At 34.0% G+C, this 22,355-nt stretch overlaps 1 protein-coding gene across 1 annotated transcript in view; it reads right to left on the bottom strand.

Annotated features, from left to right (window-relative positions):
• LOC149771190 (uncharacterized) overlaps positions 1–22,355 on the bottom strand; it is a 188,140-nt gene that overhangs the window by 23,677 nt on the left and 142,108 nt on the right. Inside the window, exons 15-18 of the mRNA XM_089948755.1 lie at positions 16,480–16,518; positions 8,046–8,084; positions 6,695–6,733; positions 1,040–1,120 (exon numbers count right to left, since the gene is read on the bottom strand). Of these exons, the coding sequence (XP_089804881.1) occupies positions 1,040–1,120; positions 6,695–6,733; positions 8,046–8,084; positions 16,480–16,518 (198 nt within the window). The remainder of the gene's footprint in view (positions 1–1,039; positions 1,121–6,694; positions 6,734–8,045; positions 8,085–16,479; positions 16,519–22,355) is intronic.

The raw sequence follows: 22,355 nt of genomic DNA, 5'->3' as shown, positions 1-22,355 counted from the left end.
TATATTTAAATATATTACAGCATTAAATCATATTTCTTTTTATTCTTTGATATTGCTACTTATTGTGTATGGCTTAATATAACAATGTTTATCTATCTATCTGCATACATAGATACATAAATATATACATACCATTAAAAAATTTAAATTATATTAGTTCATGGAAGTTCATGATCACAATAAATAATTATCTACCAAATGAAGCAAATTTTGTATCAGTTAAATTAATGGTAAACACACTGTGAATGCAGTTAAAGAAGAAATACATTAGCTATTGTTTGAGCAACGATTGTATACAGAATTAAATGAAAACAATTACAAAGGCGACTTACTAACTTTACTCATGGACCAGTAATAAGTAACATTTCCGATAATGTTTATTTGGTATTACACTTCAAGAACCTGGTGATATTGTTAAATTTCAGAAGCTACACCACAACTGTATTATATTAAAATTCATATGCAAACTCTTCCCCAAAATGATATTAAATGTTTTGCACACTATTTCTCATACTTAAAAAAATATGTTCTTTCCCGGTACGAGAAAAATACACGCATATGTATTTAAAATTTCAGAAACCACACCACGATCGTATTAAATTCGAATTCATAGGCAATCTCTTCCCTCTAATGATAATACCTTTTTATACACTATTTCATATATTTTAAAGAAGATTTTTTTTATTTTTTATGTGCGAATGAATATGCAAAATTTTGGGAGCCACGCTATGACCGCATTATATTTGAATTTGCATTATAGTGGGGCGCGTTATATCAGGGCTGTACTGTATGTAGTTCATTCCAAAACTTTGACCCAGTTATGTTGTTGTTGTTGTTGTAGGGTTTTAATGCTATTTTTTCAGCACAAGATAGGCTGTACATGGTGGCCAGTATAACTGGTGGAGGAAAAACCCTGGAAAACCCCAGGAAGAACCACTGACCCATAAGAAGCTACTTTCAAACTCAGTTATGTAGTTCATTCCAAAACATTAATTCAGTTATCTGCTGCATTACAAATTTATATGACAGAGAAACAGACCTGATAAATATCGGAAAAAGAACTTCATATCGTCTGGAATGAGATCTTTTGCCAGTTCTGTCAGTAATGAATTACTGATGCCTGAAATGGAAAAAATGAGATATTAAAGAGATGATTAATTCGTTAACTCAAAAACCATGAAAACTGATGGCTTTATTAATCAAAACATGCACATGTTGACTTTAAAGTTTCACTATAAAAATTCCCTAGCTTTTTCTTGCATATTCCAAATCCCCCTATATATGTATGTGCTACTCACCTCCACCCACAGACAATGACCAAGGAGTTATTAAGCATAATCCACCCACAGACAATAACCATAGGTTATTAAGCATAATCTGCCCACAGACAATGACCTTGGGGTTATTAAGCATAATCCACAAACAATGACCTAGGTTATTAAGCATAATCCACCCAAAGACAATGACCTAGGTTATTAAGCATAATCCACCCAAAGACAATGACCTAGGTTATTAAGCATAATCCACCCAAAGACAATGATCTAGGGGCTATTAAACAAAATCTACCTGCAGACAATGACCTAGGTTATTAAGCATAATCCAACCACAGACAATGACCTTGGGGTTATTAGGCATAATCCACCAACAACGACCTAGGTTATTAAGCATAACCCACCCAAAGACAATGACCTAGGTTATTAAGCATAATCCACCCACAAACAATGACCTAGGTTGTTAAGCATAATCCACCGACAATGACCTAGGTTATTAAGCATAATCCACCCACAATGACCCAGGCTGTTAAGCATAATCCACCAACAATGACCTAGGTTATTAAGCATAATCCACCCACAGACAATGACCTAGGGGTTATTAAGAATAATCAACCCACAGACAATGACCTAAGGGTTATTAAGCATAATCCACCTGCAGACAATGACCTAGAGGTTATTAATCATAATCCACCCACAGACAATGATCTATGTTATTAAGCATAATCCACCCACAGACAATGACCAGGGGTTATTAAGCATAATCCACCTGCAGACAATGACCTAAGAATTATTAAGCCAAATCCACCTGCAAATGATCACCTAGGGGTTATTAAGTATAATCTGTCACTTTCATTGAAATTTGTGTATGTCTCACCTTTCAACCCCCTCCCATAGTATTCTAAGGTTGCAGCCAAGGATTACATTCTGATATATATGGTTATCCAAAGGAAACACAATTAAAAAGTTTCATGAATGTGTACCAAGCAGGATAGAAGGTGATATGGCAAGGTACTGATTGATGGGCAGGCAGACAGACAATGGAATGATTTGATAGGGAGATGGGTATACACTGCTAAAGAATTAGGAAAATACACAATGTGACTAGGTAATTTAAAGATTGATGGACAAATAGACAGTATTACAATGTTCATGGCTAAAGTCTGTGGATAATAAACAAGAAATCTTGTTATAATGTTTGCAGTTATATCAAAATGTTTATAGCTCTGGTAATACCAATAATATATGATGACTGACCCCTGCAAACTGCACAAAATTCAAAGACCTTTATGGCAAGATGATTTCTAAAATGTCAACTTTTGACAGGTTTATCAATTCATAGAAATGGCAACCATATCTGACAGGATATCAACATCATAACTTATACTAGTTTTTGAAATGCTAACATGACAGCAGAATGCATCAGTAAATCAAAGTTTGGTCTAATTTTGCTGTATGGCTTTTGAAAGGATGTTATTTAAATGCTTAATATTTTCAGTAACAGCAGCCATATTTGATGGAAAATTGTCATTATTTGCATAAGCTTGGTAGATCTCCTTCCTAGGACTTTATCTGTCAAATTCAGTGGAATTTTGTTTAGTGGTTTTGAAAAGTTGCTTGAAGGCTTTTCTATTTTTAGAAATGGCACCAGATTTGATGGCAGATTAACATTACTTCAGCTAATTTTAGCCAAAAGTTTGTTCAGCCATTTACAGGAAGTCATTTTTAAAGTTTTTTATATTTAGTAACAGCACATATTTTACAGTGTGTTATTGATGATCATGCAAATCTGAAAAACCACCATACCAGCATATTTTTCTGTCGAATTCGGTCATTATACTTTACAAAAGTCCTTGGACACTTATGTTTTGTAACAGCATCCATATTTGTAGGATGATCTGCATTATTCGTATAAATCTGAAAGGCCACAATGGCAGAATGCTTTCTGTCCAATTTAAAGGCACTTTTAACACATTATTGGTTATGCTGTGTGTCAATGAAGTGGAAGCTATTGCTGTTCCCAAGATTACACCAAGGCTGCCAACCTAGCATGACCTGGGCAGGTTTCAAACCCAAATCCATTAGAGTAAGAATCTTATAATGTAGCCATATTTGATGATGGATCAGCATCAGTTGCATGAACATTTCAAAATGGCTACCATGACAGCCATACTGAACGTCACATCAGCACAGCTTTTATTTAGGACAAGTCCTTCAGTGAAAATGTTCATTCAGCACCATCTACATGCCATGTCTTTTAGTCTTTTATATCAATATTACTATCCATTCCCCCCAGAGAAGTCACAACAGTACTATTTTCATGATGGCTGGTTTAGCAGCTGTCACAGTATTGGATGTCTCAACAGCACCATTCTCCTTTATGAAATCCGCAAGTCATATATTTTAAATAAACCCCAAACCCCAAGTCTGGACTATCCATTCAGGAAAAGTAGCATTACAAATTTCAAGACTATCCTGTAATTTCAAACATAGTGACATCTTTAGGACAAAAAGTCCATACCTTGTATGATCTTATACCACCTTTCTGTATATGAATTTGCCCTCGTCTAGTAGGTGAAGCAAAAATCAATCTTGACAGCATTAAAAAAAATATGTTCCAAACACCACCTTGGTTATTATGGCCTCAAAAAATATTTGATCATTTCCATTACAAAAAGTCCTCTACCAATCCCACTGTTTTTCCAACTAAAATGCAATGAAAGCATCCTATACTTTTTATATAAAGATGGTTCAAAAATTGGAGAAAAGGCCTACATTTTAAAGTTGCTTGCCCTTTACCAATTTATCAAACTAAAACCAGATTACCAAAAGATTTTTTAATGCTGTGTGTGATCAGATCCCTCCCATCCCTCAGCTGGGTACAAATTTTGATCTGCACTTTATCCTGATCATTTGGGCACTTCACTTTTTTTAAACTGTCCACTGATGAAGGTGTGCATGTGTGATTTGGATTTTTAATGTAGCTTTAACAATTTTTCAGTCATATCGCTATAATGTCTGCAGTGTGGCAGTTTATAGTGATGTCTAGTACTGGGGCATCATGCTGCAGACATGTAGCATAGTGTCCCACCCAGTCACATTATTCTGCCACCAGACAGACCAGTCCTAACACTAACCTCTTAATGCTGAGAACCTAGCAAGGTAGCTATTAGTACCATTTTTGTAAGTCTTTGGTATGACTCAGCCGAGGTTCGAACCTATGACCTAACGCATCCGAGGGAGACTATCTAACTACTTGGCCACTGGAGCACTGTCTGATGAAGGTAAACAGTCCTCTTTTCCATATAATGTTGAGGCTTGAACTTTCTATATTCTCTACGTGAATCCCTTGAAAAATGAGGTGAAAGCAAGAGAAGGCATTCCTGTTGGCAGCGGAGTTTCCTAAGAAGAGACAGCACCACATGGGGATCAGTTTCTAAGCATCCTTTCAATGGTTAAGGAAGGTATGTGATGTGTGCAAAAGCCATGATGACAAGCACATGAAACTTTGAGTGATCTTGGGAGCACTGTAATGATCCATGACCACTTCTGTATTATATTAAGGATTGCATCATACAGAAGTACTTAAAACTGAGGGATCACTGTATTTCCCATTTAGTTCTCTGTTGTGCTTTACTGTTTCCCACAAACCATTTTAGGATGGTGCTGCAACATGGTGTTTGCTAGACTGTTTTATTTCTGCACCATGCCATTCTGATTACATGCAACACCGCTGTTAACATCCTATGCCTTGTTTCTAACAATGTGCACATTTTATGGTTGCAAAATGCCCTCTTGGTGTTTTGCTAACATAAATGTTTGCTTATGTCCATGATATAATTTATATGACTGTATGCGATAGATGCATTTGTTTATTTGGGCTTTCTGCGACAGTGTGTCTTATGGTTAAATGCGAATGTCTTCATTACAAATGTAGGAATAATCAACCACTTGCCAAAATATGTTTGATCTAAGTTCTGAAAATGACCACAGGCTTCTAATTCTTTAAATTCTATATGACTAAAATCTACACATAGCATATTAAGAAAATAAAAAATTTCTTCTATAATTTCAGTAATTCCAACTTTGAGAATTTTAAATGGACAAGCTTAGCAACTGTTCATATTTGCAAATACTGATGGGGATACAATTTTAATATGACATTTTTTACCCTAAGACCTAAATCTTAGTGTAATTAATCTTCATTAACAGATCAAATTTGTATATATTTGTTACCCAAAGCAAAGAAAAGAAATCTGCATGAACAGTTCTGAATATTCTGTATCATCAGAGATGAAAAATAAACTCAAAGCATATAAATACTATATAATTTCCAAGTATGTAATAGGCATGATGTTACCATGGTTTGACCTTTCTTCATAGGGTATATTATTTGGACCAGCATTTGTATCACTGTCTAGAATGAGAGACAAAGTGAGTATAAATAAGTACAATAACAAGAAAGAATAACATGGTCATGAAAGTTCTCAACTCAATAAAAGATTAGAATATTTTGATATGATCCATAATGCTATGAGCAAATGTTGAACCAATTAAGTGATTTAACCCTGTCAAAATGTGGAATCATAGAAATCAAATTCCATCAAGGAAAATCCACTTGTGATATAAATTACATTATATTTAATGCCATAAGAGATGTGCAATTAAAAAGAATGAAGCATAATACCATCAAAGATGTGCAATTAACAAGAAATAACTAAAATAGTAATCGGGAACAGATTTTGTGGATGGAAAAATGTAATAGTAAGGGGGAACAGGTTTTGTGAATGGAAAAATGCAATAGTACAGGGAACAGACTTTGTGTATACTGGAAAAAAATCTTCCAACATAGCAGGAAATGCTATTTATGAAAATGAAAAAAAAAATATTTGGATTTCCTTAACATATTTACCCATCAGAGGCAAGATGACCATCAAAAACTATATGAAGTTGTCTGACTACTTAAAAGTATAAATAAATAATTACTACAATTTGGTGGCAAAAGACATAGCTGTCATAAAATGTTGTGCTTTTTTTTGTCTATACTCTCTCAAAATTAAAGTCCAACTACAAACTGCACAAACCTATTCATTTCTTCACATAATGTGCCAGCAGATCTGGGTCTATGCAGTTTGCATGCAGTACTCGGTAGATCAAACAACACAGACCCTGATCTGCAGGCACTTTATGCAATCATACATAGGGGACTCTTATTTGAACTTGGACTCAATTTATAAGCGAGTATATACAGTAAATATAATTTTTCAATCTCTTTTCAACAACACCACACTAATAAATAATAAAGAATGAATTTGCCTGTATTTATATCTTTGACATATTAATGCCCAAAAGTTGAAATTTTACTAATAAGATGGCAGTTGACTAAGATCATCATGCATCTAAACAATTCAATGCAATCTTACCTTGACTTGTGGTCCTTTGGACTGGGTCACCAGTTTGGACTAAATAATGAGATAAAAGGTATCATATTAAACAAAGGAAGCAATCACTGGATAAAAACATTAAGGAACGATTGAACCCTAATATCATATATGATGTGCCATTAAAATGGAATAATTGAATCCTAATGCCAGAAAATATGTGAAATTATAGAAGAATGAATGAATCCTAGTGCCATAAAATTTGTGGAATTCAAAAGGAATGATTGAATCAAAATGCCATCAAAGATGTGCAATTAAGGGGTCCTGAGGGCCGAGTGGTCTAAAGCGCTCTCCATTTTGGATCACTGCCATCTCACCTCTGTCTCTGTGGGTTCAACTCTTGGATTCAGCCAATGTGGGTATGTGAGAAAGCTTGCCAGTAGCTTCTCCTGGGTCGGTGGTTCTTTCCCGGGTTCTTAATCCACCACTAATGCTGGCTGCCATGTATAGCATATTGTGTGCTGAAAAATGGCATTAAACCCTACAACAACAACAACAACAATGTGCAATTAAAAAGAAACAACTGGAATTGCTCATATATGCAACAGAACTTATTGTTGGACTGGCTTTATAAAACTTAAATTAGATATCAGGAAATTTCTGCTAAGAAACTAATTTTCAGACTTGTAAATTATTATTTTAACTGAGACACCTAAGTCATACAGGTACATTGCAATAGTAAAGTGGAATAGATTATGTATATGGAAAAATGCAATAGACCAAGGGAACATAGTCTCTGTATCATAGAAAAAAAATCTTCCAACACAGCAGAAATGCAATATATTGAAAAAGAATAAATTTAAAATATTTGGATTTCCTTAACCCATAAAAGGCAAGATAATCATCAAACACTATATGGAGTTGTCTGAACAATTAAATGAATAAACAAATAATTACTGCATTTTGGTGGGGACAAATCATAGCTGATATAAAATTTCATACTTTTTTGTCTATAGTCTCTTACAAGTCAAGTCAAACTACAAACTGCATAGACTCAGACATGCCAGCACATAATGTGCCAGCAGATCTGGGTCTATGCAGTTTGCATGCAGTACTCGGTAGAGCAAATAACACAGACCCTGATCTGCAGGCACTTTATGCAATCATCGATCAGGGCCTCTTTATTTGCACTTGGACTCAATTTATAAGCGAGTATATACAGTAAATATAATTTTCAATCTATTTTCAACAATACGACACTAATAAATAATAAAGAATGAATTTTCCTGTATTTATATCTATGACATATTAATGCCCAAAAGTTGAAATTTTACTAATAAGACGGCAGTTGACTAAGATCATCATGCATCTAAACAATTCAATGCAATCTTACCTTGACTTGTGGTCCCTTGGTCTGGGTCACCAGTTTGGACTAAATAATGAGATAAAAGGTACCATATAAAACAAGGGAAGCAATCACTGGATAAAAACATTAAGGAATGGTTAAACCCTAATATCATAAACGATGTGCCATTAAAATGGAATAATTGAATCCTAATGCCATAAACGTTGTGCAATTGAAAAGGCACCAATGAATAATAAAGCATAAAAGATGTGGACTTAAACAAGATTGAAAGAATCTTAATGCCATTAAAAGTGTGCAATGAAAAAGGAATGACTGAATCCTAATGCCATAAAAGATGTGCCATAAAAAGGAATGATTGAATCCTAATGCCATAAAAGATGTGCCATAAAAAGGAATGATTGAATCTTAATGCCATAAAATATGTGGAATTATAAAGGAAAGAATCAATTCTAATGCCATAAAATTTGTAGAATTAGAAAGGAATGATTGAATCCTAGTGCCAAAAAATGTGGAATTAAAAATGAATGACTGAATCCTAGTGCCATAAAATATGTGGAATTCAAAAGGAATGATTGAATCTTAAGGCCATAAAAGATATGCCATTAATAAGGATTGATTGAATCCTAATGCCAGAAAATATGTTGATTGAATCCTAGTGCCATAAAATATGTGGAATTCAAAAGGAATCATTGAATCCTAATGCCAGAAAATGTGGAATTATAAAGGAATGATTGAATCCTAGTGCCATAAAATGTGGAATTAAAAATGAATGATTGAAACCTAGTGCCATAAAATATGTGGAATTCAAAAGGAATGACTGAATCTAAATGCCATAAAAGATATAGTGTTACCCCACTATAGTACGCTCTGTTATAAGATGAATTTGGATATAACATGGTCATGGTGTGGCTCCCAAAATTTCGTATATATGTAAATTTCGATTACAAGAAAAAGAAAAAATCTTAAAAGTACGGAGAAAAAGGAAAAAGTTATTATCCTTTTGGGAAAGATAAGGCATTTGAATAATACAAGATGAATTGTTGCGTGGCTCCTGAAATTTCAGAGGTCTTGCTAGGATTTTAAAACTAGGCATCCAGGACTCCCATTTTGGTAAAAATAGGAGATCCACCATCAAAAGTTGCAGTCCCTTCTATTCTACAGAATCAACACAGAAGTGAGTGCATCTATTTTTAGAAGGAGATCTTTTCATAATGTAATCACTCACTTTAATATAACTTCATTACAAAAGTCCATTGACAGGATTGCAAATTTATGGTTTATTTGTTTGTCTACATCCTTGTAGTAATTTTAGGCAATGGTTAAATAGTATCTGATTTGCTGTTTTCTCCCCGTATTTTCGCAAATACGTGTCAGGTCAGAAAATAGCTTAGACCTTAAAGTGCATCTCGTGAATTCCACAAAATAGCATTGTCCTATATGTTTCTGACCTACATAATTTGCAGTTTAAAGTTAAATCTTTAATAAAATAATACCATGGCTTTGATTTCAATGGTTTTTATATTTTTCTGAAAATATCTGCACGATGATTTACAAAAACAGACAATCTAATAAACTGGTACATCCCAGACCTAGTGAAGTCTGCCATTATTTCCCGTAAGGCCTACCAGTTCACTTACAGTTTCGAACTACTTTTATGACAAAATAGTGTAAAACAGGCAGTTCATATATATCCAGATCACCGATTCTGATCTTAAAACACATGGTTGTATTATCATCAAAGGATATCATGCAGGAAATTGATAGTTGCTACCTTACTCGGAAAAGGTTAATGGTCAATCAGCTATCAAAACATATGCTTGGGAATGGGCAAGAGTTTGTTTGTCAACGTAACTGATATCAAAACTAGGCCTAGCTACCGATGTCTTCATGAATACATTTCGCTACAACACTAGAACTAACCGAGCTAAGGTGAGGGGCCTTTAAAATAAAGTATGGTCAGTCAATGTACCTCTTAAATAGCTCTTCTTCATACATCAGAGTGATACTGAATTTTGTCAATCCAAGTAAGGACTTATTCCAAACACTAAGGTAAGCATCACACACTTTCTTACACTTAGCAGCTTTAGCACTCTTCTGAATCTCATTACAATCTTCATAAGTCTGCCATTTAACCCCAAAATACTTATCCAAATTTACGAATGGGATTTTGTCTTAGTCTCAACATGTTTTGATTCTGAGGTCAAGTCCACTACCAATTCCAATACATTCGGAATTGAACACAATAACGAAAGTTAAAGTTGTTTATTTGATGTACTTTTATAAATGACCGCATGTACATCTCTGGGTCTTACTGACTCTGAATTCAATCACTGTAAGTATCAGTACATTTTCCCACCTGGCTGCCGGTCAAAGCCTTTGAACTTGCCGCCCAGCTATTGCATCATGTTTTTTTTATGTACTCTTGTAATAGTAATATGTATGAACATCATGGGGTCTTTCAGTCACTGAATTCTGTCATTGTAAATATCAGCACAGCTAATTGATCCATACATTTTCCCACAAAGCAGGTGGCTGAAGCAGGACTAGAAAATCTTTGAATATTGCCGCACATTTACATGCGCATGGAGAACTCCCACCTCAGTCATTTTCTGCATCCCAGATCAAAAATTGGTGTCCAAATATGAGTAATTAAGCATTTCAAGATCTCTGAATTTTATATGTATTTTTATGTGAATGGTAAGTAAAATTCCTCTTCTTTTCACTCAGAATTAAATCCTTCAGAACACTCGCATTTTCTGTAGTAATCCCTGTTATCAGACCAAAGCAACTGAATCTCTATTCTCTATCGACCGCTGACCATTTTTAAAATTTCTGACACATGCGTGGAAGGCAGCATCACTCAGCTACCACAAATGTTAAAAACAAAAACAAACAAAAAAAAACAAGATCTTTCCTAATGCACTATTGAATAGGCAAGGAGGTACAGTATCAACAATTAATCAAATGACTACCAATTCCTTTTTTTCAAATGTACCCAGATAAAATAGTTTGCTGAAATTTCAAAGAAAACAGATTACCATTGAGGAACTGATTGTTATGAAAAAATACTAAGCAAAGGGTAAAAAACAGCCTCAATCATGCAGTACAATTATTTGCTTTTTTGCTGCAACAATAAGCAAAGCGAATTTGTTTGGTTCTCCAAAGCTGTCCTTTGGTAGTGACTTCAATAGTGCATGCACACTTCATCAAGAAAACCGACTACCATCTTCAATCAAAACAATGAACCTTTCTTCAAAGGCAGTCAGTACCAAACATAAATAAAAGCAATGGAATCTGATGGAGTGTTTCATTTTCCAACATGACTGGAACACATTTACTGTGCCGTGAAAGTTTCATTTTTGCAGGAAAACGTTTAGGCTTATGAATTGCTACCAACAGCAGCTAAAAATGTAAACTAACTTTTACTGACTTGGGAAGTAATGAAAAGTAAAAGTTCTTCATCATTCGTTACGTGATTGTGCTATTTTTTTCCCCACCGAATTCAGACCTATATGACCTGTGACAAAATTACTGAATATTTTAAATCTCTGTGTGTGCATATTTTCAATGGAATTACTTGTAGATTCAATGTATGTGATGAGATTCGCAGATGAGTACATGGTGTTGCTACTATATTCTTGCTATATATTAGACATGCACATATAAACAGTATACACATATACATGGGTCTTTGAATAAGTAAAATGTTATATATGCCTTCTCTGTTTTCACCACAGGTGTATTTCTCATTAATATGCATCCATTTAAGATGGTAACTGTGCCAATGAAGCATGTACTTTTGTGCCCGCATTTATTACCTAACCCTCCCAAAAAAATATTTTTGGGGTACTGGCATCATTGTCTTGAACTAACTGATCTGGTTGCTTATAACACGGTTCAGTCTAAAACATGGTCAGGTTCTATGGCTCCCAGCTACCGTGTGATAGTGGGGTAACACTGTACAATTGAAAAGGATTGTAAGAATCTTAAAACCATAAAAGATGTGCAATTATTAAAGGAATGACTGAATTCTAGTGTCATAAAAGATGTGCAATTATTAAAGGAATGATGGAATTTTAGTGCCATAAAAGATGTGCAACTATTAAAGGAATGACTGAATTCTAGTGCCATCAAAGATGTGCAATTAAAAAGGAATGACTGAATTCTAGTGCCATAAAAGATGTGCAATTAAAAGGAATGACTGAATTCTAGTGCCATAAAAGATGTGCAATTATTAAAGGAATGACTAAATTCTAGAGCCATAAAAGATGTGCAATTATTAAAGGAATGACTGAATTCTAGTGCCATCAAAGATGTGCAATTAAAAAGGAATGACTCAATTATAGTGCCATAAAAGATGTGCAATTATTAAAGGAATGACTGAATTCTATTGCCATAAAAGATGTGCAATTATTAAAGGAATGACTGAATTCTAGTGCCATCAAAGATGTGCAATTAAAAAGGAATGACTGAATTCTAGTGCCATAAAAGATGTGCAATTATTAAAGGAATGACTGAATTCTAGTGCCATAAAAGATGTGCAATTATTAAAGGAATGACTAAATTCTAGTGCCATAAAAGATGTGCAATTAAAAAGGAATGACTGAATTCTAGTGCCATAAAAGATGTGCAATTAAAGGGAATGACTGAATTCTAGTGCCATAAAAGATGTGCAATTATTAAAGGAATGACGGAATTCTAGTGCCATAAAAGATGTGCAACTATTAAAGGAATGACTGAATTCTAGTGGCATAAAAGATGTGCAATTATTAAAGAAATGACTGAATTCTAGTGCCATCAAAGATGTGCAATTAAAAAGGAATGACTGAATTCTAGTGCCATAAAAGATGTGCAATTATTAAAGGAATGACTGAATTCTAGTGCCATTAGAGATGTGCAATTATTAAAGGAATGACTGAATTCTAGTGCCATAAAAGATGTGCAATTATTAAAGGAATGACTGAATTCTAGTGCCATCAAAGATGTGCAATTAAAAAGGAATGACTCAATTATAGTGCCATAAAAGATGTGCAATTATTAAAGGAATGACTGAATTCTATTGCCATAAAAGATGTGCAATTATTAAAGGAATGACTGAATTCTAGTGCCATCAAAGATGTGCAATTAAAAAGGAATGACTGAATTCTAGTGCCATAAAAGATGTGCAATTATTCAAGGAATGACTGAATTCTAGTGCCATAAAAGATGTGCAATTATTAAAGGAATGACTGAATTCTAGTGCCATAAGAGATGTGCAATTATTAAAGGAATGACTGAATTCTAGTGCCATTAGAGATGTGCAATTATTAAAGGAATGACTGAATTCTAGTGCCATCAAAGATGTGCAATTAAAAAGGAATGACTGAATTCTAGTGCCATAAAAGATGTGCAATTAAAAGGAATGACTGAATTCTAGTGCCATAAAAGATGTGCAATTATTAAAGGAATGACTAAATTCTAGAGCCATAAAAGATGTGCAATTATTAAAGGAATGACTGAATTCTAGTGCCATCAAAGATGTGCAATTAAAAAGGAATGACTCAATTATAGTGCCATAAAAGATGTGCAATTATTAAAGGAATGACTGAATTCTATTGCCATAAAAGATGTGCAATTATTAAAGGAATGACTGAATTCTAGTGCCATCAAAGATGTGCAATTAAAAAGGAATGACTGAATTCTAGTGCCATAAAAGATGTGCAATTATTAAAGGAATGACTGAATTCTAGTGCCATAAAAGATGTGCAATTATTAAAGGAATGACTAAATTCTAGTGCCATAAAAGATGTGCAATTAAAAAGGAATGACTGAATTCTAGTGCCATAAAAGATGTGCAATTAAAGGGAATGACTGAATTCTAGTGCCATAAAAGATGTGCAATTATTAAAGGAATGACGGAATTCTAGTGCCATAAAAGATGTGCAACTATTAAAGGAATGACTGAATTCTAGTGGCATAAAAGATGTGCAATTATTAAAGAAATGACTGAATTCTAGTGCCATCAAAGATGTGCAATTAAAAAGGAATGACTGAATTCTAGTGCCATAAAAGATGTGCAATTATTAAAGGAATGACTGAATTCTAGTGCCATTAGAGATGTGCAATTATTAAAGGAATGACTGAATTCTAGTGCCATAAAAGATGTGCAATTATTAAAGGAATGACTGAATTCTAGTGCCATCAAAGATGTGCAATTAAAAAGGAATGACTCAATTATAGTGCCATAAAAGATGTGCAATTATTAAAGGAATGACTGAATTCTATTGCCATAAAAGATGTGCAATTATTAAAGGAATGACTGAATTCTAGTGCCATCAAAGATGTGCAATTAAAAAGGAATGACTGAATTCTAGTGCCATAAAAGATGTGCAATTATTCAAGGAATGACTGAATTCTAGTGCCATAAAAGATGTGCAATTATTAAAGGAATGACTGAATTCTAGTGCCATAAGAGATGTGCAATTATTAAAGGAATGACTGAATTCTAGTGCCATAAAAGATGTGCAATTATTAAAGGAATGACTGAATTCTAGTGCCATAAAAGATGTGCAATTGAAAAGGAATTATGTAATCTTAATTCCATAATAGATGTTCAGTTAAAATAGAATGACTGAATCTTAATGCCATACAAAATGTGCAATCGAAACAATGATTGAATTGTAATGCCATAAACAGATAAAAGATATGCATTTAAAAAGGAATGATTGAATCTTAATGCCTTAAGAGATATGCAATTAAAAAGAATGAACCATAATGCCATCAAAGATGTGCAATTAACAAGAAAGAACTGAAATTGTTCATAAATGATCGGCATGTACAACAGAACTTATTGTTGGACTGGCTTTAAAAACCTTTAATTGGACATTTGGAAATTTCTGCTAAGAAACTAATTTTCAGACTTATAAATTATTTTTTCAACTGAGACTTCCAATTCATCATCGTACACTTGACATGTACATTGCAACAGGTGTAAACTGTCTTGGTGCTTCTGTACATAGTACAAGTCAGTTTGTTAGCTTTCATTTCATCTGCATGAAATCCCAGCTGTTATGGATGGATCCCAACTGTTATGTCATTTCCAGAATTACTTAGAAAATGAAGTAATTGATAGTGTATGCTGTGCTTGGTAAAAATGGAGTAGCAGTTTCTTTGCAAAAAGAAAACCCCTCCACCCTATGTTTAAAGTTCCTGTTCATTTAAATTACAAATAGGCTTTCTCAGCACTACAATGTCAACTGATTGGCCCATGTAAATCTGAGTGATTTATCTGCTCTTACGGCCACATCATAAAAATATAAAAAAAGGACTGTTTAACTTAAAGCTTACATAGCTATACAATAACGTTAAAACTAAAAACAAGGGCAAAATGTGTATAGATGCATGTACTGGAGTTCCTTTTAGTAGCAAAATGAAAGGTGGAGTGGAGGGATGAGGATAGGATGTGGAATTGATTACAACTATTCCTCGTGGAAAAAATGACAGTTTAGAAAAATGTTCAAACCTCTGATGTATAATGTATAAATGTATGTAAAATGCAATGGTACAGGGGAATGGATTTTGTGTATGGAAAAATGCAATGGTACAGGGGAACAGATTTTGAGTATGGAAAAATGCAGGGGTACTGGGGAACAAATTTTGTGGATGGAAAAATGCACTAGTACAAGGTAAAAGATTTTGTGGATGGAATAGTACAGGGAAACAGATTTTGTGTATGGAAAAATGTAATTGTATAGGGGAACAGATTTTGTGGACGAAAAAATGCAAAAGTACAGTGGAACCTATTTTGTGTATGAGAAAATGTAATAGAACTGGGGAACAGATTTTGTGAATGGAAAAATGCAATAGTACAGGGAACAGACTTTGTGTATAGTACAAAATAATCTTCCAACATAGCAGGAAATGCTATTTTTTAAAAGAGAAAAAAATATTTGGATTTCCTTAACATATCTACCCATCAGAGGCAACATGACCATCAAAACTATATGAAGTTGTCTGACCAATTAAAAGAATAAACAAATAGTTACTGCATTTTGGTGGCAAAAAACATAGCTGATATACAATGTTGAGCTTTTTTTTGTCTAAACTCTCTCAAAATTAAAGTCCAACTACAAACTGCACAAACCTATTCATTTCTTCACATAATGTGCCAGCAGATCTGGGTCTATGCAGTTTGCATGCAGTACTTGGTAGATCAAACAACACAGACCCTGATCTGCAGGCACTTTATGCAATCATACATCAGGGACTCTTATTTGCACTTGGACTCAATTTATAAGCGAGTATATACAGTAAATATAATTTTTCAATCTCTTTTCAACAACACCACACTAATAAATAATAAAGAATGAATTTGCCTGTATTTATATCTTTGACATATTAATGCCCAAAAGTTGAAATTTTACTAATAAGATGGCAGTTGACTAAGATCATCATGCATCTAAACAATTCAATGCAATCTTACCTTGACTTGTGGTCCTTTGGACTGGGTCACCAGTTTGGACTAAATAATGAGATAAAAAGTACCATATTAAACAAAGGAAGCAATCACTGGATAAAAACATTAAGGAACAATTGAACCCTAATATCATATATGATGTGCCATTAAAATCGAATAATTGAATCCTAATGCCAGAAAATATGTGAAATTATAGAGGAATGAATGAATCCTAGTGCCATAAAATTTGTGGAATTCAAAAGGAATGATTGAATCAAAATGCCATCAAAGATGTGCAATTAAGGGGCCCTGAGGGCCGAGTGGTCTAAAGCGCTCTCCATTTTGGATCACTGCCATCTCACCTCTGTCTCTGTGGGTTCAACTCTTGGATTCAGCCAATGTGGGTATGTGAGAAAGCTTGCCAGTAGCTTCTCCTGGGTCGGTGGTTCTTTCCCGGGTTTTCCCGGGTTCTTCCTCCACCACTAATGCTGGCTGCCATGTATAGCATATTGTGTGCTGAAAAATGGCATTAAACCCTACAACAACAACAACAACAACAATGTGCAATTAAAAAGAAACAACTGGAATTGCTCATATATGCAACAGAACTTATTGTTGGACTGGCTTTATAAAACTTAAATTAGGTATCAGGAAATTTCTGCTAAGAAACTAATTTTCAGACTTGTAAATTATTATTTTAACTGAGACACCTAAGTCATACAGGTACATTGCAATAGTAAAGTGGAATAGATTATGTATATGGAAAAATGCAATAGACCAAGGGAACATAGTCTCCGTATCATAGAAAAAAAATCTTCCAACACAGCAGAAATGCAATATATTGAAAAAGAATAAATTTAAAATATTTGGATTTCCTTAACCCATAAAAGGCAAGATGATCATCAAACACTATATGGAGTTGTCTGAACAATTAAATGAATAAACAAATAATTACTGCATTTTGGTGGGGACAAATCATAGCTGATATAAAATTTCATACTTTTTTGTCTATAGTCTCTTACAAGTCAAGTCAAACTACAAACTGCATAGACTCAGACATGCCAGCACATAATGTGCCAGCAGATCTGGGTCTATGCAGTTTGCATGCAGTACTCGGTAGAGCAAATAACACAGACCCTGATCTGCAGGCACTTTATGCAATCATCGATCAGGGCCTCTTTATTTGCACTTGGACTCAATTTATAAGCGAGTATATACAGTAAATATAATTTTCAATCTATTTTCAACAATACGACACTAATAAATAATAAAGAATGAATTTTCCTGTATTTATATCTATGACATATTAATGCCCAAAAGTTGAAATTTTACTAATAAGATGGCAGTTGACTAAGATCATCATGCATCTAAACAATTCAATGCAATCTTACCTTGACTTGTGGTCCCTTGGTCTGGGTCACCAGTTTGGACTAAATAATGAGATAAAAAGTACCATATAAAACAAGGGAAGCAATCACTGGATAAAAACATTAAGGAATGGTTAAACCCTAATATCATAAACGATGTGCCATTAAAATGGAATAATTGAATCCTAATGCCATAAACGTTGTGCAATTGAAAAGGCACCAATGAATAATAAAGCATAAAAGATGTGGACTTAAACAAGATTGACAGAATCTTAATGCCATTAAAAGTGTGCAATGAAAAAGGAATGACTGAATCCTAATGCCATAAAAGATGTGCCATAAAAAGGAATGATTGAATCCTAATGCCATAAAAGATGAACCATAAAAAGGAATGATTGAATCCTAATGCCATAAAATATGTGGAATTATAAAGGAAAGAATCAATTCTAATGCCATAAAATTTGTAGAATTAGAAAGGAATGATTGAATCCTAGTGCCAAAAAATGTGGAATTAAAAATGAATGACTGAATCCTAGTGCCATAAAATATGTGGAATTCAAAAGGAATGATTGAATCTTAAGGCCATAAAAGATATGCCATTAATAAGGATTGATTGAATCCTAATGCCAGAAAATATGTTGATTGAATCCTAGTGCCATAAAATATGTGGAATTCAAAAGGAATCATTGAATCTAAATGCCATAAAAGATATAGTGTTACCCCGCTATAGCACACTCTGTTATCACATGAATTTGGATATAACATAGTCATAGAGTGGTTTTCAAAATTTTGTATACACGTATATTTCCATTACAATAACAAAAATCTTAAAAGTACGGAGAAAACGGAAAAAGTTTATTATCCTTTTAGGGAAGATGAGGCATATAAATAATACAAGACAAATCATTGCATTATAAAGGAATGAATGAATCCTAGTGCCTAAAAATTTGTAGAATTAGAAAGTAATGATTGAATCATAATGCCATAAAATGTGGAATTAAAAATGGATGATTGAATCCTAGTGCCATAAAATATGTGGAATTCAAAAGGAATGATTGAATCCTAATGCCAGAAAATGTGGAATTATAAAGGAATGATTGAATCCTAGTGCCATAAAATGTGGAATTAAAAATGGATGATTGAATCCTAGTGCCATAAAATATATGCAATTATAAATGAATCATTGAATCCTAGTGCCATAAAATGTGGAATTAAAAATGAATGATTGAATCCTAGTGCCATAAAATATGTGGAATTCAAAAGGAATCATTGAATCCTAATGCCAGAAAATGTGGAATTATAAAGGAATGATTGAATCCTAGTGCCATAAAATGTGGAATTAAAAATGAATGATTGAAACCTAGTGCCATAAAATATGTGGAATTCAAAAGGAATGATTGAATCTAAATGCCATAAAAGATATAGTGTTACCCCACTATAGCACGCTCTGTTATAAGATGAATTTGGATATAACATGGTCATGGTGTGGCTCCCAAAATTTCGTATATATGTAAATTTCGATTACAAGAAAAAGAAAAAATCTTAAAAGTACGGAGAAAAAGGAAAAAGTTATTATCCTTTTGGGAAAGATAAGGCATTTGAATAATACAAGATGAATTGTTGCGTGGCTCCTGAAATTTCAGAGGTCTCGCTAGGATTTTAAAACTAGGCATCCAGGACTCCCATTTTGGTAAAAATAGGAGATCCACCATCAAAAGTTGCAGTCCCTTCTATTCTACAGAATCAACACAGAAGTGAGTGCATTTATTTTTACAAGGAGATCTTTTCGTAATGTAATCACTCACTTTAATATAACTTCATTACAAAAGTCCATTGACAGGATTGCAAATTTATGGTTTATTTGTTTGTCTACATCCTTGTAGTAATTTTAGGCAATGGTTAAATAGTATCTGATTTGCTGTTTTCTCCCCGTATTTTCGCAAATACGTGTCAGGTCAGAAAATAGCTTAGACCTTAAAGTGCATCTCGTGAATTCCACAACATAGCATTGTCCTATACGTTTCTGACCTACATAATTTGCAGTTTAAAGTTAAATCTTTAATAAAATAATACCATGGCTTTGATTTCAATGGTTTTTATATTTTTCTGAAAATATCTGCACGATGATTTACAAAAACAGACAATCTAATAAACTGGTACATCCCAGACCTAGTGAAGTCTGCCATTATTTCCCGTAAGGCCTACCAGTTCACTTACAGTTTCGAACTACTTTTATGACAAAATAGTGTAAAACAGGCAGTTCATATATATCCAGATCACCGATTCTGATCTTAAAACACATGGTTGTATTATCATCAAAGGATATCATGCAGGAAATTGATAGTTGCTACCTTACTCGGAAAAGGGTTAATGGTCAATCAGCTATCAAAACATATGCTTGGGAATGGGCAAGAGTTTGTTTGTCAACGTAACTGATATCAAAACTAGGCCTAGCTACCGATGTCTTCATGAATACATTTCGCTACAACACTAGAACTAACCGAGCTAAGGTGAGGGGCCTTTAAAATAAAGTATGGTCAGTCAATGTACCTCTTAAATAGCTCTTCTTCATACATCAGAGTGATACTGAATTTTGTCAATCCAAGTAAGGACTTATTCCAAACACTAAGGTAAGCATCACACACTTTCTTACACTTAGCAGCTTTAGCACTCTTCTGAATCTCATTACAATCTTCATAAGTCTGCCATTTAACCCCAAAATACTTATCCAAATTTACGAATGGGATTTTGTCTTAGTCTCAACATGTTTTGATTCTGAGGTCAAGTCCACTACCAATTCCAATACATTCGGAATTGAACACAATAACGAAAGTTAAAGTTGTTTATTTGATGTACTTTTATAAATGACCGCATGTACATCTCTGGGTCTTACTGACTCTGAATTCAATCACTGTAAGTATCAGTACATTTTCCCACCTGGCTGCCGGTCAAAGCCTTTGAACTTGCCGCCCAGCTATTGCATCATGTTTTTTTTATGTACTCTTGTAATGGTAACATGTATGAACATCATGGGGTCTTTCAGTCACTGAATTCTGTCATTGTAAATATCAGCACAGCTAACTGATCCATACATTTTCCCACAAAGCAGGTGGCTGAAGCAGGACTGGCAAGTCTTTGAATTTTGCCGCACACCTATTACATGCGTATGGAGAACTCCCACCTCAGTCATTTTCTGCGTCCCAGATCAAAAATTGGTGTCCAAATACGAGTAATTAAGCATTTCAAGATCTCTGAATTTTATATGTATTTTTATGTGAATGGTAAGTAAAATTCCTCTTCTTTTCACTCAGAATTAAATCCTTCAGAACACTCGCATTTTCTGTAGTAATCCCTGTTATCAGACCAAAGCAACTGAATCTCTATTCTCTATCGACCGTTGACCATTTTTAAAATTTCTGACACATGCGTGGAAGGCAGCATCACTCAGCTACCACAAATGTTAAAAACAAAAACAAACAAAAAAAAAACAAGATCTTTCCTAATGCACTATTGAACAAGCAAGGAGGTACAGTATCAACAATTAATCAAATGACTACCAATTCCTTTTTTTCAAATGTACCCAGATAAAATAGTTTGCTGAAATTTCAAAGAAAACAGATTACCATTGAGGAACTGATTGTTATGAAAAAATACTAAGCAAAGGGTAAAAAAACAGCCTCAATCATGCAGTACAATTATTTGCTTTCTTGCTGCAACAATAAGCAAAGCAAATTTGTTCGGTTCTCCAAAGCTGTCCTTTGGTAGTGACTTCAATAGTGCATGCACACTTCATCAAGAAAACCGACTACCATCTTCAATCAAAACAATGAACCTTTCTTCAAAGGTAGTCAGTACCAAACATAAATAAAAGCAATGGAATCTGACGGAGTGTTTCATTTTCCAACATGACTGGAACACATTTACTGTGCCGTGAAAGTTTCATTTTTGCACGAAAACGTTTAGGTTTATGAATTGCTACCAACAGCAGCTAAAAATGTAAACTAACTTTTACTGACTTGGGAAGTAATGAAAAGTAAAAGTTCTTCATCATTCGTTACGTGATTGTGCTATTTTTTTCCCCACCGAATTCAGACCTATATGACCTGTGACAAAATTACTGAATATTTTAAATCTCTGTGTGTGCATATTTTCAATGGAATAACTTGTAGATTCAATGTATGTGATGAGATTCGCAGATGAGTACATGGTGTTGCTACTATATTCTTGCTATATATTAGACATTCACATATAAACAGTATACACATATACATGGGTCTTTGAATAAGTAAAATGTTATAAATGCCATCTCTGTTTTCACCACAGGTGTATTTCTCATTAATATGCATCCATTTAAGATGGTAACTGTGCCAATGAAGCATGTACTTTTGTGCCCGCATTTATTACCTAACCCTCCCAAAAAATTATTTTTTGGGTACAGGCATCATTGTTTTGAACAAACTGATCTGGTTGCTTATCACACGGTTCAGTCTAAAACATGGTCAGGTTCTATGGCTCTCAACTACCGTGTGATAGTGG

Source organism: Sinohyriopsis cumingii, unplaced genomic scaffold, assembly GCF_028554795.1.
Source record: "Sinohyriopsis cumingii isolate HCF-2022 unplaced genomic scaffold, ASM2855479v2 utg002073l, whole genome shotgun sequence".
NCBI lineage: Eukaryota > Metazoa > Mollusca > Bivalvia > Unionida > Unionidae > Sinohyriopsis > Sinohyriopsis cumingii.
The sequence above is the reverse complement of the archived record's forward strand: the minus strand, read 5'-3'. Positions and strand labels throughout refer to the sequence as shown.